Below are 19,340 nucleotides of genomic sequence, written 5' to 3'. Positions count from 1 at the left end.
TAATATGTCTATGAGAACAACGGTAAAAGTAGGAACTGAACAAACATAACTGAGGTGATTATATTTTGGGATGAGAGGTATGATAGTATTTGTGTGCTAATAGTGATCATTATAAAATAAACTAGTTACTTTAGGATTTTTTTTTTAGCTATTAGTTAATTTAGGATCTTTTTTTAGTGGTAATTGCCATAGATACCTCTTCCTCCTCATTGTGCTATTCTACTAGATTTGTCTTCAAAATGGTTTGGGCTTGGGGCAGTTATCTGTGTTTGTCATACCCTAAAGACAGCTCTGAATAGATCTGTTCCATGAAGTGTAAAACCCTCTGCCTGTCTGTCTATATGACAAATGTGGCTTTTAGTAACAAAAGGGAACAGGAACACTATATTTATAGCTGACTCAGTGCAATTTATCACCATTACTGGAAAAATGATTCATAGTACACACTGTATTAACAGTGGGTCAAGAGGGTCATCTCCATAGATGAAGGGCAATATATTTTATTAATATTTATTTTTATTCATGTTATTGTTCTCATATTGCCCAGGAATCTATGAGGTCAAAAAGATGGAAACATTCTTCTTGTCCTAGATTTTAATGTTGTATCTGTTACTGAGAATGGAAGAATAATTAATAGTCTCAAATTAGGATTCTGTCTACACTTGTCTGAGGAAGGTTCATCTTTTGTTATTTTAATAAGATCCAGTTCTTTGATTATGGTTATCAATACAAGAAAATATAGTCTTTAATGTAAAAATATAAGAAATGTAAAAATTTGTACTAATTAATGATAACTGAAGATTTTCGTTTAGGCGGAAATTACAACTTTAAACCATTTATTTCTTACAAATCAATTTTTTTAATTCCATTTCATCTAATCATCAAATAATTTTTTTTGTTCTTTAATTCAATTACTAACCATGAAAGGTAAGTTCTTTCCAAGTACTCTCTGGCTTACAATTTCTAAATAATTACTTTGTTCGTATTGTAGGGCTATGTGTGGCCACCTTGGGCATTGCTGTGTTGATAAGGATTGTTACCACATTCTTAATGGTGTCCTTTGCTGGTTTTAACATAAAGGAAAAAATATTCATTTCTTTTGCCTGGCTTCCTAAAGCCACAGTCCAGGTAAGGATGACAAGGATGACCATGTACTTTGTAATTTGTATGTAGTCTTTTTTTTTAATGTGATAATACTTTATTTTTTAATTAATTAATTAATTTTGATTTATCAACAATCACTTCCATATGCTTTTGAGTTTAAAATTTTTCTCCCCTTTCCTCCCCTCCACCCTCCCCAAGACAGTGCACAATCTGATATAGGCTATACATATACAGTTCCTATTAAACATATTTTCACATTAGTGATGTTGTAAGTAAGAATTAGAACCAATAGGAGGAACCACCAGAAAGAGAAAACAAAACTCAACAGAAGAAAAAAAAATAGCAAATAGTATGCTTCGATCTGCATTCAAACTCCATAGTTCTTTCTTTGGATGTGGATAGCATTTTCCATCATGAAGCCTTTGGAGATGTCTTAGATCCTTGTATTGCTGGGAAGGGTTAAGTTTATCAATATTAGTTATTGCATAGCCACTTAAAATTTCATTTTCTTTTTGTTTTTGCTTTTTGGCGAGGCAGTTGGGGTTAAGTGATTTGCCCAGGGTCACACAGCTTAAAATTTCATTTTTAACATGAGCAGTCGGCAAATGACAGACTTTGTTTCCATTTCTTTTTTTTTTCCAACAAAGATTTCCAGGACTTCCCTAGAAATAACATTCATTCCCACACTGCCACTGTGAATCTGGTGTTCATGAATTTTTAAAGACTATTTTCAGAATTATATTAACCTTATATATTTTATTTTAGGTATTTAAAAACATTATTCTGAGAAGAAGGTTGTTAGTCTCATGGACTGCCAAAGGCATACATGAACTAAAAAAAGGTTAAGAACTCCAACATAGAATAAGAAAAAAGGCCACCTGTTGAGGATTGCTGTCAGAGCTAAACTTTGAAAAGCAGAAGTTTCCTTCAGTTATCACCTAGAGTATCTTCCCCTAGAGCAACTAAGGTGGCTGGCCATAGTGCATAGTGCATAGGGTGGCCTAGAGTCAGGAAGACTCATCTTCCTGAGTTCAAATCTAGCCTCAGGCATTCACTAGCTGTGTGACACTGGGCAAGTCACTTACCCCTGTTTGCCTGAGTTTCCTCATCTGTCAAATAGGCTGGAGAAGGAAATGGCAAACCGCTCCAGTATCTTTGCCTATGGGGTCACAAAGAGTCTGAAACAATGTAACAACAACTAATTTCTCCCTATCTTGAGACAAGATCTCCTTTAAATCACTCAGAAGAACAGTAAAGACCCTCCATTTAGAAAGCTCCAAAGCCAGGAATAAAAAAAAAAAGTATTGTTCATAGGTCTTTAGCTCAGTCACTGGGTTAGAATGAGTTGATGACTGCAGTAGAATGTAAGCTCAATGAAGGCAGGAACTGTCTCACTTTGGTCTTTGTATCTCTGGCACCTACTATATTTTGGGGGGGTTTTTTTGTTTTTTAAGGCAATTGGGGTTAAGTGACTTGCCCAGGGTCACACAGCTAATACATGTCAAGTGTTTGGTCTAAGGCCAGATCTAAACTCAGGTCCTCCTGACTTCAGGGCCGGTGCTCTATCCACTGTGCCACCTTGCTGCCCCTCCCTACTATATTTTGTGTCTGGCATATAGTATATTTAATAAATGGTTGTTGATCAAATGATTGATACATGAATCCTGACCAGAGTTTATGTGCAACAGAGAAGAATATAGAAGAAAATGTGAGAATGCTTTCCTAGGTCAAGGATATATATATATTATTATTATTAAATTATAGTCATGCTAATTGTCCTAACAAAAATCATCTTCATTTGGTCAAAATTTATGATCCGGATGGTCCAGTGATAAAAAAAAAATCATGTTTATGCATTTGGTAAAAATTTCAGAATTAAAAATTAGAATTAGAAAATCATAAGCTATCATTTATTACAAATTGTAAAGTATAGAGAAATAATTTACTATTCTTGCTTTGTATTGCTGTCTTGTCTGTTTGATGCAGCAAAGTTTTATAATTACACTAAGTATCCTTTTGAAAAATATACTAAATCTGTTGTTTTTTGCTTCTTGGGTTCCATGTGATTGGGTTTGCATTCTTGTTATTCTTAATTATAAGAGTAACAGACATGTTGTGCATTCAAGCTGCCTTCTGGACATCTGCACTTGAATACTCAACCCACGCTGGACACTCTACTTGCATCTTCATTTAAGCCTCATAACAACTCTTTGAGCCAGGTAGTCAGGCAGGCAGTAAGCATTTATTAAGCACCTACTATGCACCAGGAACTGCAAAATGGGGGACACAAAGAATGGCAGAAGAGGTCACGATTTAAGGGGAGGTACAAAAGGCTTTATCCATATTTTAGAGAACAGGAATGTGAGGCTTGGAGAGAGTCTAGCACTGGAAGGGACCTCTGAGGTCATCTAGTCTAATCTCTTTGCTTTACAAATAAAGAAACTGAGGTGTAAAGATATAGTGATTTATTCAAGTTTATACAGATAATATCAGACAGGATTTGAGTGGAACTTTCTGATTCTAAATCCAGCCCTGTCCTCTATGTCATACTGACACTTTCATATTAAGCCATAAAAATTTAAGTGAAAGATGCCAATAAAGTATCATGATACCAATAGACCACTCAACTCCAGAGGGAAAACTAGAATTGATGATTCCTTTTTCTTTTTCTTCCACATTCATTGTGTTGTCCCATCCCCCCTGACCTTTAACATTTCACAGGCTGCCATAGGATCTGTGGCTTTGGACACCGCAAGAACGCATGGGGATGAACAACTGGAAAAGTATGGAATGGACGTGCTAACAGTTGCATTCTTGTCAATTCTGATCACAGCTCCAATCGGAAGCCTGCTCATTGGTCTCCTGGGTCCCAGGCTGCTGCAGAAAGCTGACCAGAATCAAAATAAAGATGGAGAGAGAAGAGAATCACATGTGCAAATATAGAGGTGAAAGGAGAGGACTCTGGGAGTAACAATTTTTAAAACTGTCACTATCACTTGTTGCTGTTATCAGAATTTTTCTGTCTAGATGGGTGTTGAATAGCAGAATCTTAGAATGCCCACTACACTGTGCCATCCAATGTCATGAAACCTTCTCTTGAAGCCCTCCATGGAAGGGGGCAGCCCATGCCACTTCTACATCCCTCTGTTGGTAAAAAAAGTTTTTCTTCTCACATCAAGCCTAAATTTGCCTCTTTACAAAACTCCCACCCATTGTACTAAGTTAGAGGTGCAATAGGACCAATGACTTGGGTCATTTATTTAGTTTTCTTTTAAAATAAATGTTTTAGTCTTTGCCAATTTGAGTTCATGCCTTCATTTACATGCCTTTTACCAATGACACATGTATGAGTGACCTCTCACCCTTATTTCAGTCTGGTGTCTAGCTGCCTTCTGGACATTTGTTCTCAGATGTCCTTCCAATGTGTGATACCTAACTTGTATAATCCTCCCCACTCCCATGACCAGAACAGTTCCTCCCAGCTTCCTGTTGCTGTCACACAGCAGGGTTATCAGTTCACACTCCATATGGGGCTGAACCCTAGAATTTGGGGAGAAAGTCAATAAAATGTAACATTTTGAAGTTGAATATAGTAGACATCAACACAGAATGGCTGAAATCAGGGCCAGAAGTGGCATGGAAAGAAAGTAAAATATATGTATTACAGTAGGATGTTTGGGATAAAGCCAGTAAGATGAAGTAGGGAATCAGATGTCACTTGGAGAGGTCAACTCACACAAAAATCAGCACTTATTCATTTGTAAAATGAAGGTTATTATTGTGAGGATAAAATTAGATCACATTTGTAAAGTGTTTCACAAACCTTAAAAGTGCTATGTAAAGGCTGTGTATTATTATTACTAATAAAATGTATATAATAAAAATTTTGCTACTAGTTCAGAGGGTGGTTGGAAGGAAAGTGCTTTGAAAATCATGAAGCACCATCAAAATGTGAGCTTACCATGTCATACTTTGGTGCCCAAAGTGTGACTGTAGTTCTAGAGACCAGCGTCAGTAGGAAAGTTGTAGTATAATTATATGAGTTACCACAAAGGGGCTGCCAGCAGCTAGGTGGTGTTATAGATAGAATGTGGTACTTGGAGTCAGAAAGACATGAATTCAAATTGTGCCTCAGATACTTAGCAATGTGAGACCCTAGGCAAGTCACTTATTCTCTCTTAACTTCAGTTTCTTCATCGGTAAATGGAGATAACAATAGTACCTCCCTCACAGGGTTGAAATCCAATGAGATAATATCTATAAAGCATCTATCACAGACTACCTTGTCCCTGTGTCAATGTGGGGCCTTGTCATCCTCTCTGTGAAACTGTAATGAGGAACAGGGAGCTAAACATAATAGTCAAAAAAGATTTCATTGATAGGTGCAAATGGACAAAAGATCAGCTATTATAAAGACAGCATTACGAAGAATATGAAATAAGTCTTAGCTCCCTGTTGAAGCTGACAGAGAAGTGACCAGTCTGTCATGATCGAATGTAGAGTAGACCATTTTTTCACAGATCATCATTAGCAAACACTGACATTAAGAGGAGGGTGAGGATGAATTTCCCTTTAGCTTTGGAATTGTTCAGAATATCCTTTGCTCTTTTTTTTCTTTCTTTTTCCTTACTTCAACATGCTTAAAATTGTGTTTATCACTAAGGCTCTGGGAGATGGGAGCAGAAATTTTGTTTACATCAGTGAATAATAGAGAATGATAATTGGGCCTACCAGGAGTATTTACTTCAATACTCCAAGGATCTGTCATTTTGTGAATGAGAGTACCCTCTTACTGAGTGTAAACATACCTCCCTTTGACCTGTAAGACCTGGTGATGAGTCTTTTCAAATTTAGCTAGAGTGAAACTCTAGCAACAGAAATAAGGTTCTTTGAATAAAGTCTTGCATTCTGGAGCTTTGTGGTTATGTGAAAGTCATCTTCAAAGGCCTTACCAGCCCCTAGTACAAGCTTTGGCCGGTTCTACCTGGCAGGAGATGATACAAGTATGGTCTGAATGATGATCAAAAAGGATATCTGGTTAGGAAATCTAGAATCTCCAAGATATGTGGGCCCTGAAATTCATATAGTCTATTTTCTTGCCCCCAAAGGGCTCAATTTAAAATTGATCAGGGAGGACATCTCTCTAGCTTTAAAGATGTGTATGGAAGACTTCTTGGAAGATGACAGAGTAGAACAAGAGTTCTTAATCTAGGTTGATGGGCAGATTTCAAGGAAATCTATGAATTTGGATGAGAAAAAAAGACATCACTAATTTCATTAACTTCTAACTGAAATTTGGTTATTTCCTTCAATTATTTAAAAACATTATTCTGAAAAGGAATCTATGGGCTTCATCATACTGCCAAAGGGGGTCCATGACACAAAAGGCTTAAATTAAGAACAACTAGAGAGAAGCTGAGGGAGTTAACTCTGTGCTCACTTATTTAACAACGCTGCCTCTCGATCTCTCCCCTTTCCACCAAAGAGAGGAGATAAAAAAGGATAAAAATAACAGAACAGGGGCAGAAAACCTTGGGAGGAAGTGGAGAGTACACCTGCTGAGATGGAGTCATTCTGCCTTGGAGTCTCTGAGTCTGCATTGACTCATAGGTATTACCTCCTGCCTTCCCACCCCCACTCCCATCCACCCAGTGTTGATTGAGGCTGTGGGATTTTCTGATGCTTTCTTATCTTACCTCCAGACCAAAAGAAGGATTAAGTTTATGCAAAGGAGGTCTAGAACCACCACCCACAGACAGGGTCTAGAAAGGGGGTCCCTGATTATAATACTTAGTTGAGTAAGAGACATCCCCCACCTTCCTCCTGCAGAATTCCTGGCCTGACACCACACCTCTTTTCCAAATTAGTTGGGAATCCCAATCAGCCTCATCCCATTCTTCTCTTGGCTGAACAGCCTACTCACTTGTTTTTTGTTTTTTTGGCAAAAGAAACCATTTATCTCAGTCAATAGCAAAACAGAAATCTGAGAAAGTATACATAGAAAAATATATTTTGTACCAGACACTATAGAGTGGAGGAGCTTTCCCACTGGGAATGAAGCAACTTGACTCAATAAAAGAGAATCCTAGATCCCACTGAAGGGGAAGTTCCCCAGAGTTTGGAATCAGAAATACTGCTCAATGCAGTTTACTCCTTCCATTTTTCATTCTCAAAAAAGACTCAGTTTATGTGGGTCATAACTTTTCCCAACAAGGCTTGAAACTCCATAGGCTCAAGAAAAGTAAGGCCAAGAATCAAGTTTGCTCTGGCCACTTGCCCCTTTAAGCTTCTTTCCCCCACTTCCTTTTAGCATCGTGACTCAGTTGCCTTCTCTGCCTGAGACACACCTCCATTATACTGGCCAAGCTTACATTCTTACACAAATTTTGGCACATGCCCCCAACAGGTACCTTCTCTCTCCCTACCTCGTTTTCAGTTCCCTTTAAGTGTTGTCTTCCTCCATCAGAATGTAAGCCATCAAGGCTTTCTTAACCTTGCAGAGAATGCTAATTGATTGCCTCAGTATACATACTAATGGAGGCGAACACTTGCAGTGTCCTAGATCTGGCTCTGGCTGCTCTGGGCCACTGTCCCTCCCTCCCCTTTTTCTGGACTTTAGTAGCATAGTAGGTAGTTAGGCTGGGAGTGCAGAAAAATCCTACTTCTGATACTTATTCACTGTGTAGCTGTATGACCTTGAGCAAGTCACTTAAGCTGTTTGCCTCAGTTTCCCCAATTATAAAATGGGGATAAATAGTTGCACCTACCTCACAGGGTTGTTGTGAGGCTCAAATAAAATAACATACATTAAGCATTTTCAAACCTTCAAGCTTTATGTAAATACTAGCTATGATTATAATTCAGAGTTGGCTTTTTCTCCCCGGAGTCCCCACCAAGTTCACTCCCTGCATGTGGCTTTGTTTTTGCTGGACACTAGATCTCATTTGACAGAAAACTGTGAAGATAATCGTTAAGATAATGACAGAAAATTGTGAATATCAAATGTGATGTGGACTGCCACAACTCTTAATCATGCTAGCAATGTCAGAATTCCAGTAATGTCCTTACAAGCCTCCCTGATGAAATGGATGGGAAAATTCAGGGACTGGGTTGCTTTCAAAGACCCCTTTTAGGTGTCCAGATCCCTTTACCCCATCAATACTACCTCCTCTCCCTTCCTAAAGACATAAAGCCTTTTCATAGGTCTCTTGGTTAGGAAATCCATCGTACTCTGCACACATGGGACATCTCCCAGGGTATCAGGTTTACTACCCTGTTATCTTGAATAACTACAATCTATTCCTCAACTCACGACTGATTTATTTCAGGACTTGACAGATTGCTGAGATGAATCAAGCAGGTCATTCCTGAGGCCTGACTTTTCTCCTTGGACTTGGCTATGCTATGGGCTCCAAGTTTCTGAGGGCATCTTTTGTGGCTCATCTGACCTTTTAGACTTCTCAAGGTCATAATCTAATCTATTCTGTCTTTGATTCTTATTCACCTAACCTCAGGAAAGAATAACACAGACACAAAAGAAACAGTGTGGTGCATTGGGGGGTGAAACAGAGTCCAATATTCCTCCCTTATCAGGAACCCCATATCAGTTTATTTTTTAAAATTCTTTTGGGGTCAAACACACACATACACACACTAATAAGACTCAGTGCAGAGTAAAAAGGACTCAGAAATGGGCATCTATTGTATGCATCTGAAATAAGGGAGGGGACAGGAGAAAGGACTGTTATTTACAGATTTTTTTTTCTTGCTCAAATCACCTTACTGGGAAGAGATAGGCCATGATACTTTTCAGAAAAAAATTTTTTTCAATTATTTTCTCTCTCCCAACTTTCTCATATCCACATTTTTTAAAAAATGAAAAAAAGAAAACCCATGTAACAAATATACATGGTCAAACAAAACAAATTCCACATTGGCCATAGCCAAAAATGGATGTCTCCTTCTGCATCTTGAGGCCATCACCTCTCTGTCAGGAGGCACTCAGCTTCATAATCAGCCATCTGAAATTGTGCTTGGTCACTGGTTCAATTTCAAGGTTTCAGAGTTGTTTGTCTTCACAATATTGTCACTGTGTAAATTATTCTGCTGACTGTTCATTTCCCTCAGCTTCAGTTCATACAGGCCTTCTCAGGTCTCTCTGAAATGGTTCCTTTCATCACTTCTTATAGTGCCCCACCATTTTTCATTTACTTTGAGCTTCCCCTGCTCCTCTCAGGCCTCCCAAGACCCTTCATCACCTATTGGTACTCCTCCACCACCATGTTAGAAATAGGCTTGACACCAAAAATTTAGCATTGTTGTACCAAGAAATCAGCGAGTGAGATCCAGATGTGATTTAAGATGTGGACTTTATTAGCGTGAGGCTGCAAGGGGTATGCACATCCAAATCAAGCAGCCTCCATCAGGGGTCGAGCTAGGGTTTATATAGAAAAGAGCATGGGAAAGAAATGCGAGGAACACTGATGAGGTAATCCAAAGATGCAGGTGTCTTTGGGGGCTATGGATGGGAAAGTACAGGGAGTATACCGGACAGGGAGGGGGATGGATCTTTGAAGTCTGGCAAGAAGAAGAGTTCTTGGGCTGGTCAAGGACACTCCTCTCCCTCTGTCTTGACATGAGAATGCTCTGCACCAAAGGAAAGCTTTCTCACAACACAGGAACTTACTGAGGAATTGGGAGGCTTCCAGATACATGATCTGAGGGCTGGGGCCTGAGCAGCCCAGCTCTGTGTAGCTGTACAGGGAGAGAGATAAGGGTCATGCTGAGGCCCATGCATGAATAACTGCTAGGCACAGTGTCCTTGGTCTGGGGAGTGGTTGTTAGAGACAGTGTTTCTGAGACTAGGGAGAAATTGGGGCACAAGTACAAGCACAAGCACCTAAGCACCCCATTATTACAGGTCAGAGATCACACAAACCAGACCAGGTGTCCTGGTCTCTGGTATAAACATAATTATCTAAAGCAATTATATTGCAAGCTTTCTTATCCATTTTCATTGGAGGTACGGGCTATGCTGAGCTATGCGAGAGTACATTTCACTATTGTTTAGATTTAGGAGGAAAGAGGTCTGGTTTAGCACCAACTTTTGCTTTCCATGGCTTAAAGGGCCCTACTACCTAAATGTCAAAATAATGTTCTGCATTACAGTATCAAGAAAATGTATTACAAAGAAAGTCCAGAGGATTTAGATGTTTCTGGCCAGAAGCAGGCTCCACCCCTCTTAAGGAGGGGTGGGCCCTGAATGCAAGGGCAAGTGTGCTTTTATGCAGTTGAATTCGATGAGAAACATCCCAGGCCTGGATTGGTCCATCCCTTCCCAGGTTACACCTTTCCTTACATGTTTCCCCTTGATATGCTCAAGTATGTTCCCCCTCCCTTGGTCATGACTTGTTAATGAGGCTCTAATTTTATGCAGGGTGTGTCAGATAATAATAATAATGCAGTTCATTAAGCAGGCACACTAACATTTTTCAGGTGTCCTCAGGTTGACCCTAACTGGTCTGAGCTGGCTTGACCCTTGTCTTGATTTTGGAGTCTTTATGGAACCATCAGCTTGCTTTTTATTGGCTAAGCCTGAGCCCACCTGCAGTTGTGCTTTAAATCTCTGCATTATTCTACCTGTGGAAACGTAAGCCCTAAGGCTAAGGGGATCCCATGCTTTGCTTCCTACATCACCCCTATCAGATCACAAGGACTTCCTGATTCCATCCCAAAACCTGACTGAAGCCTACCCCTAGCCTGACTGCACAGAAACACTACCTCCAACTCTTAAACAGGTTCCAATTTCAGAACAGTGGGGAAATAAATAAATTATAATTCAATTATTTTTGTTTTGTTTTCAACGAAGGGAGAGGGAGCAAGAGAGAGAATAAATGTCTGTTAAATTTTTAAAAAAAAATTAGTGTTTTAAAGAGGGGTAGGGGCATGTTTCTTCTCTGGTGATGATCAAGGCAAGAAAATAAGAGGCGGATAGGTGGTTTAATAAATAGAGCTCTGAGCCTGGGGTCAGGGACCAGAGTTTTTGACTGTGTGACTCTGGGCAAATCACTTAACTTCCAGTCTGCTTTAGTTTCCTCCTCTTTAAATAGCAGTAGAAATGCATCCTGTCCCCCAGGGTGGTTGTGAGGATAAAATGTGACAGTATTTGTAAAGTGTTATGCCAACCTTAAAGGTTAGCTATTATAATAAAGATCATTTTAATTATTAGAGACCTCAAGATACTTATTTCAGAAGTTCAAGTGGAAACTTTTTAACAGAAAGGAAGGCGTGGCAAAGGATAACTGAAAGTGAATAACAAATGTTCAAAGAATAGAAGGGGCACTGAGCCTGGGTTGCCTCCCCTTGTATAATGAGGGGAGGTGTATAATTGTATAACAACTAAAGAGCTTCTAAGATCGATTCAGTTCCTGATCGACGATGATTAAGAATCAATGAAGCTTTGGGGGGCTCCCCATTATCTCTTGCAAAGAGTTGAAACCCCTTATCCCTATCTTATCTGGCAGGAGGGGGAGATGGAGGGGCTCCGGGGTGGGGATGGAGGGGTTTCGGGTAATGGGATGGAAGGGGGGATATAGGATGGAGGGACGGCGGGGAGAGATGGAGGGGCGGCGGGGGGGATGGATGGAGGAGCGGCGAAGGTGGGGATATGGGAGTGAGGGGCGTCTATGGAGGGGCGGCGGGGGGCGGCTCAGGGGTGGGTAGTCCCACGGCACGAGCGCGGAGCTGGCCCGGGTCCTGTGCAGGGCAGCGCGTGGAACATCCCGGCGGTTTTCGCGGGTGAGGCCACTGAGGAAGGCCGTCGGGGGCCTGAGAAAGCTAGAGGTAGGGAGCTCCTCTCTCCTTACGTCCTAGGCCAAAGCTTCCCTGTGCCGCCTCCTCCTCCTCCTCCTCTCCTCCTCCTCCTCCTCCTCCTCCTCCTCCTCCTCCTCCTCCTCCTCCTCCTCCTCCTCCTCCTCCTCCTCCTCCTCCTCCTCCTCCTCCTCCTCTTCCGGCCTCATCTAGCTACTCCTGTCACTGCCCCTCCCTCTTTTCTTTTGGTAATCTGCATCCTCAAGTCCACCCGCATTACTTTGCTGCTTCTCACCCCTTTCATCTTTTTCCTTTCCCTTCCCCTTTCTGCCTCTTCTTTTCATTCCCTCATACCTCTACCCACATACAAACAAGGAAGGGAGGAAGGAAACAAGCATTTATTAAGCTCCTACTATGTACCAGACTCTGGACTCAACCTCTTTAAAAGCGTTATCTCATTCACCACAACCCTGGGGGGAGGTGCTATCAATCATTTATTAAGCATCTACTTTGTGCCAGGCCTTGTGCTAAGTGCAGGATGGGAATGGGAAATACAAAAAAAAAAAAAGGAGCTTACAATCTAATGTTATTATCATCCCCACTTTACCGTTGAGGAAACTGAGGCAAGAGAGCAATTAAGGGACTTGTCTAGCTGTCACACAAGACAGGTTTTTTTGTTTTGTTTTGTTTTTTGGGGAGGCAGTCAGGATTAAGTGACTTGCCCAGGGCCACACAGCTAGGAAGTGTCAAGTGTCTCAGGCCAGATTTTAACTCAGGTCCTCCTGACTCCAGGGCTGGTGCTCTATCTACTTCACCACCTAACTGCCCCAAGATGGCTGTTAAGAATTTGAACTGAGCTCTTCCTGACTCTAGTCCCAACTGTCTTGACAGACACAAGTATTGGATGAGACAGATGACTTAAGTGTTCAAGCAAATTTTCTAAAGGCCAGTTTGAGGGAGGAGGGGAGCAGAGTAACACAGGCTAGTTAATGATGTGAAACAGGAGGAAGGGAGCCTGCCCCTGCGCTTTTGAGTAACAGTGGCTAAATCCTGCTTGACTAAGGCCAATGAGAGACGCTAGGTTTATATAAAGTGCTTTTCTTCTAGGATAGGTAGATGATACATAGATACATGATACATAGATAGATGATCTTAGATTGGAAGTTTTATCCCTGGTTTCAGTTTCTTTTGCTTCCTGCTGTTAGCTACCCTCAAACCTCAAACAGATCACTCTGGACACTTCGTGTCCAAGAGGCAGGATTAATCAATCAAGAAACATTTATTATGTACCTACTATTTTTCAGGGCTTCAAAGAAACTGAGTTTGGAAATGTTGGGGACAGGGAACAGTATGAAAGCTTTTGGCTGAGAGTGTCTGGAGAATGATGTGTAACTGGCCAGAAAAGATACTCTCCAGCAAGATTGCAAGGGGCTTTAAAGGCCAAACAGAGCAGTTTTTATTACTAAAGGATCTCGAGCTGAGGAGTATTGCTACACTCCAGTTAAGAGGTCCTGAGGCTTTGGACATGGTGGGAGTAAAGGGAAGAGAACAGGTAGAAGATACATGAAGGAGACAGAACAGACAAAACCTGGCAAAATCACGTCCCCAGTCATTCTACTGAAACTGCTCTCTGAGAAGTAATCAATAAAGTCAATGGCTTTTATTTAGTCTCTCAAATTCACTGCCCAAACTGAGCTTATCTTTCTAGGTAAACCAGGTCTTTCTTGTGACTTAACTATTTCTGTGGCACAACCATTCAATATTTTTGTGTTTAGAACTTCAGGGAGGGATGGGGACAGTTAGGTCGCAGTGGGTAGAGCTCCAGCCTTGGAGTCAGGAAGACCTGAGTTCAAATCCGACCTCAGACACATAACACTCACTATCTGTGTGACTCTGGGCAAGTCACTTAACCCCAATTGCCTCACAAAAAACAGCAACAACAACAAAAACCAAAACACATAAAAACAGTAGAACTTCGGGGCTCTCTTTGACTCTTTCCTATCCTTTAATTCACATACTGAGTCATTGACTAGGACCTTTTGATTACATCTTGGCTACATCTTTTAAATCCACTTACTTTCTACTCACTTAACCATCATAGGCTTCAGTTTTCTCACTTGTAAAATGAGGGGGTTAGATTAAAGTTCCTTCCAAATCTAAGTGCTATATAATTCTGCACAGATTATAAAGTGTTGACTTTTTATGTGACAAAACCCATGACAGTTTATCAAACTTCTTTTTAGAAGTCTTCGTGGTACAGTCACTAGATGTCACTATCCTGCCATGTAAAAGCCTAACTATTGCTGCAAAAGATGATAGTTATCCCTTCTGCATTTCGACTTTCCCCACTGTAGTTTCCATATATCATGGGATATATCAACATAAGAAATAAAATGGGAATTTTTTGTCAGTTTTGTGAAAGTTGCAGATGACACAGAGCCTACAGCGAATTACTTAACTAAAATTTTACGAAAAGGTACTGTAAATACCATATAAAAGAAAAAATTCAGACTTCTTCTCTGATATGAAGGGAGGGCCACAAAATTTTACGAAGATTTTCAGATCAATGTGGAAGGGATAATTGTACTAGGCTTAGTGTTGAGGATATCTTACCAACAACAGCTGGAAGATGTGGAGTTTTTTTTACGGCACAATGTATTTACCATTCATGAGATTTTTTTTTTAAGATGACAAGTTCTCAGGTAACATTTTACTTCTTTTCTGTTTAAGTGGGAAGATGTAATTATACAGTCATAAATACTGAGAAAGCTGAGAGACTTGACGGGTTATCTAAGTATCCAACTCCTTTATTTTCGTTTTATCCTACTTATTTTGATTTTTTTGTTTTTTAATATCAACCTCGTTTCCAAATATATTCCTTTGCCTTCTATTACTCAGAGATCCATTTTCTTTAACAAAGATTTAAAAGAGAGAAAAAAAAGCAATGTAGCCAACGTATCAAACCATTTCCCATCCCTTGTCTACCACCTCTGTAAGGAGGTAAAGGACATATATGTTCTCCTATCTTCTCTGGGACTAAGATTGCTCACAATAATTACTAAATATTCAGTGTTGGTTTTCTTCCCATTCATGTTGTGCATATTATTCTTCTGGCTCTTCTTATATCACTGTGCAGCAGTTCATATGTCTTTCCATGCTTCTCAGAATTCATCATATTTGTGCTTTTGTACAGTTCTTTGTAGTTGAGTCATTTCTGACTCACCATGAACCCATTTGGGGTTTTCTTGGCAAAGATACTGGGGTGGTTTGCTCATTTTACAGATGAGGAAACTGAGGCAAACAGGGTTAAGTGACTTGCCCAGGGTCACACAGTTAATAAGTGTTTGAGGCCAGATTTGAACTCTCTCAGAAGAGTCTTTCTCATTCCAGGCCCAGTGTCCTATCCACTGGGCCACCTAGCTGTCCCTTTCTTATGGTATAATAATATTCCATTTGACTATTGTATCATACTTTATTTAGTGATTCCCCAGCTAATGGATATCTACTTTTTCCAGATTTTTGCTATCACAACAAATGTTGCTATGAATATTTTGGTGTACTTGGGATCTTTCTTTTTGTCTTTCTTATCATTTAGGTATATGACTAATAGTACAATCTCTGGGTCAGGGAGTATGGACATGTAGTCACTTCATTGGGTTTTTTTTGCTCATTTTTGGTGAGACAATCAGGGTTAAGTGACTTGCCCAGGGTCACACAGCTAGTGTCAAATCTCTGAGGCTGGATTTGAACTCAGGTCCTCCTGACTCCAAGGCCAGAGCTCTATCCACCGCGCCACCTAGCTGCACCTAGTCACTTTTTAAAAAAGCATTCCAAATTGTTTTCTAGAATATTTAGACCAATTTATAGCTCTGCCAATAGGGTTTTGGTGTGCTTATTTTCATAGGCACCCCAACAATAACTATTTCTATCTTTTGTCATCTTTGCCAATACATTGAGTATGAGATAAAATCTCAGAGTCATTTTGATTTGTATTTCTCAATTTATTAGTGATTATGAACCACTTTTCATGTTGTTGTTAATAGCTTGCAATTTTTTTTGAAAACTATTCACATCCTTTGGCCATTATTGAAAAATGGTTCTTGGTCTTATATAACTGTGTTAATTATCTGTATCTTGGAGAACAGACCTTTGTCAGAGATTTTACGTGACTTTTTTCCTGCAATCGACACCTAACCTTCTTAACTTAGTTTTATTATAAATTTTGTTTGTGCAAAAGCTTTTCAATTTCATGTAATCAAAATTACCTATATTTATCTTGTGGTTGCCTTGATCTCATTTGGTTAAGAATTCTCCCTCTAGCCTAACTGTGAAAGATATCTGATTCTTTCACGGTTTTTTATGTCAGCTTTTACATTCCAAATGTATATCCACTAGTCTCTAGCCTAACTGTGAAAGATATCTGATTCTTTCACGGTTTTTTATGTCAACTTTTACATTCCAAATGTATATATGCACTTTGAGCTTAGTGTGTGTGGCATTCAAGTTTGTCATCTGTTTCCTCTGTTCCTATTTCTTAGCTTCACAGCACTGCTGGAGAAGGTCATAAAGTTTTTATTTTGACTGAGTCCACTACAAATTCCCACTCACTAACCTCAGCTTGATTTCCAGTACAACAGTTCCCTGTTTTTATCTCCTTCTGACCCCCTGGTGAGTTCCCCACAGTAGCTATTCCAAATACCCTTTTCAGTCTCACACTTTCACTATCTGTCCTCAGGTTCATAACCTTTTTTTGTGCCATGGACCCCTTTGATAATCTGAAGCCTATGGGACCTTTCTTAGAGTGTTTTTATACATAGGATTATGCAGGAAACTCATTATTTTGAAATAGTTATTTAATTTAATTTTTTAAAAAGTGTTTGAGCACCATAAAATGGTGAGCAATTATTAAATTCTATTTTGTATCATAATTGTTTGTATATACATTTCCACAAAAACCAGAAACTCTTGAAGATGGACAAGACCTCAGGGGTTGTATAGTTCAACCCATAAATGAACAGAAATTATCTCTACAAACATTCCCTGTAGTCACCCAGACTCCTCTTGAAGACCTGCAGCAATGGAGAACCTTCATCTCCTGAGGAAGACCATTCCACTTTCAGACAGCTCTAATCCTTAAGGAGTTTTTCCTCATATTGAATTTAAATCTGCTTCTCTGTAACTACTTCTTTTCACTGGGACCATCCAAAACGAGTCTCCCTCAGGTCTTCTCCTCTTCAGGTTGGGTAATTCTAGTTTTTTTTTAATTGCTAGCTAGATTCCTTGTTCCCTCAAGATTCTGGTCACCTTCTTCTGACACACCGTATTTTGTCATTGTCCTTCCCGAAGTGCAGAGTTCAGAACTGAACAGAATATTCCAGCTGTTGTGTGACCAGGGAAGAGTAATTGGATCTGTCACCTCCCTCCCTCTGAATGGATGTCCTTCTTAATATACATGACAGCTTTGTTGGCTGACAAGTCACACAGTTGATTTATGTTGAAGCTGCAGTCCACAAAAGTGCCTAGATCCTTTTCATGAAAATTATTGTCTAGTCTCGCTTCCCACTGAGTATTTGTACCATTGATTTAAAAAAAAAACTTAAGTGCAAGACTTTTCATTGATTCTTATTAAGTATATTTCATCTTATTATTATCTTCATTCTATTTTAGCCTGTCAATGTCTTTGAACCTTGACTCAACATGTTAACTATTGCTCTCATCTTTGCAATGATTGTAGATGTAGTAAAAATGCTTCCATGTAAGTTACTAATTAAAATGTTGAACAGAACTTGGCCAAAGACAGATCTTTGGGGTATTTTACCGAAAAACTCCTTCCATTGCTCTCATCTTTGCAATGATTTTAGATGTAATAAAAATGCTTCCATGTAAGTTACTAATTAAAATGTTGAACAGAACTTGGCCAAAGACAGATCCTTGGGGTATTTTACCAAAAAACTCCTTCCAAATCAAATATTGATCCATTAATGATTATTCTGGGTCTGATCATTTAACATATTCACAATCTAGTCAACCATGTAGCTTACACATCTCCAACTCATCCACAAAGATAGGATAGTATAAAAGGTTTTTTCCAAATATCTTACTAAATTCCAAGCATACTATATTTGCATCATTCTCATGATCTACCAGTATGGTGCCCTATCTAAAAAGAAAGGGGGGGCAGCTAGGTGGTGCAATGGATAGAGGTCAGGAGGACCTGAGTTCAAATCTGGCTTCAGACCAAACACTTGACACTTATAGTGACCCCGGGCAAGTCACTTAACCCCAATTGCCTAAAAAATAAAAAAATAGGACAACAACAACAACAAAAAAGAAAGTGAATTTATTCTGACATAATCTGTTCTTAATCTTTAAAAATTATATTTTTATCATTTTTTAATGAATAAAAATTTATTTTCTTTTCCTTTAACCTCCTCCTCCCACCCCAGGCCCATGGAAAAAGAGGAAAAAAAAATCCTTGTAGGATAGTCAAGCAAAACTAATTCCTACAATGGCCACGTCCAAATACACGTGTCTCAGGCTGCACCCTGAGACTATCACCTCTCTGAGGAGGTTCATAATGTATTTCATCATGAGCCCTCTGGAATCATGGTGGGTCATTGTATTCATTAGAGTTCTTAAGTCTTTCAAAGTTGTTTGTGTTTTCAAGGATGTTATTGTTGTAAAGTATTCTCCTAATTCTGCTCACTTCACATTCTGTTAGTTCATACAAATCTAGGTTTCTCTGAAAGCATCCCTTCATCATTTCTTACTGCAGCACAGTGGTATTCCATTCCATTTATATACTATAATTTGTTCAGCCATTTCCCCAGTGGATTATATCCATTAGTTTCCAGTTTTTTTGCCATCACAAAAAATATTTTTGTACAAACAAGACATTTTCCTCTTTCTTTGATCTTCTTGGAGTATAGTTGACCTAGTTGTGGCATCAGTGGGTCAAAGGTTATTTATAGTTTAGTAACTTTTGAAACATAGTTCCAAATTGCATTCCAGAAAGATTGAACTAATTCACAGCTCCACTCACAGCCCCTTCAACCTTTTTAATTTTCTGTTTTTGTCTTCTGCCAATCTTATGGGTATGAAATGGCACCTCAGAATTGCTTTACTTTACATTTCTCTAATTATTAGTGATTTGGATCATTATTTATTTCATATGGCTTCGGATTAGTTTGGATTTCTTCTTCTGAAAAGTGCCTATTAATGCCCTTTAACCATTTACAAATTGGGAAATAGCTCTTATCAGCTCCCTATATATTTTAGAAATGAGACCTTCATCAGAGATTTTTTTCACCCTAGTTACCCACTTCCCTTTAATTTTAGCTGCATTGGGGGTTTTTGCAGAAAATATTTTTAAAAATTTATACAATTAATATAATTTTTCCCCTGCTTTTTTCTCTTTCCCTTACCCA

At 39.3% G+C, this 19,340-nt stretch overlaps 2 protein-coding genes across 3 annotated transcripts in view; both read left to right on the top strand.

Moving 5' to 3' along the window:
- The window catches only part of LOC110223069 (sodium/hydrogen exchanger 9B2), a 45,856-nt gene extending 41,453 nt beyond the window's left edge, over positions 1-4,403 (top strand). Inside the window, exons 11-12 of one of the 2 annotated variants that reach the window (XM_021008404.2) lie at positions 992-1,128; positions 3,938-4,403. In XM_021008404.2, coding sequence (XP_020864063.1) covers positions 992-1,128; positions 3,938-4,075 — 275 coding nt within the window. In that variant the 3' untranslated portion in view covers positions 4,076-4,403. Of the gene's footprint in view, positions 1-991; positions 1,129-3,825 lie in introns of both variants that reach the window. The other variant, XM_021008403.2, reaches the window with a different exon arrangement.
- A 7,467-nt stretch (positions 4,404-11,870) lies between these two features.
- LOC110223048 (sodium/hydrogen exchanger 9B1-like) overlaps positions 11,871-19,340 on the top strand; it is an 82,102-nt gene continuing 74,632 nt past the window's right edge. The window contains exon 1 of the mRNA XM_021008371.2: positions 11,871-11,946. The gene's annotated coding sequence lies outside the window, so the exon portion shown is untranslated. The remainder of the gene's footprint in view (positions 11,947-19,340) is intronic.

This window comes from Phascolarctos cinereus, unplaced genomic scaffold, assembly GCF_003287225.1.
Source record: "Phascolarctos cinereus isolate Bilbo 61053 unplaced genomic scaffold, phaCin_HiC Scaffold_9;HRSCAF=440, whole genome shotgun sequence".
NCBI lineage: Eukaryota > Metazoa > Chordata > Mammalia > Diprotodontia > Phascolarctidae > Phascolarctos > Phascolarctos cinereus.
The sequence above is the reverse complement of the archived record's forward strand: the minus strand, read 5'-3'. Positions and strand labels throughout refer to the sequence as shown.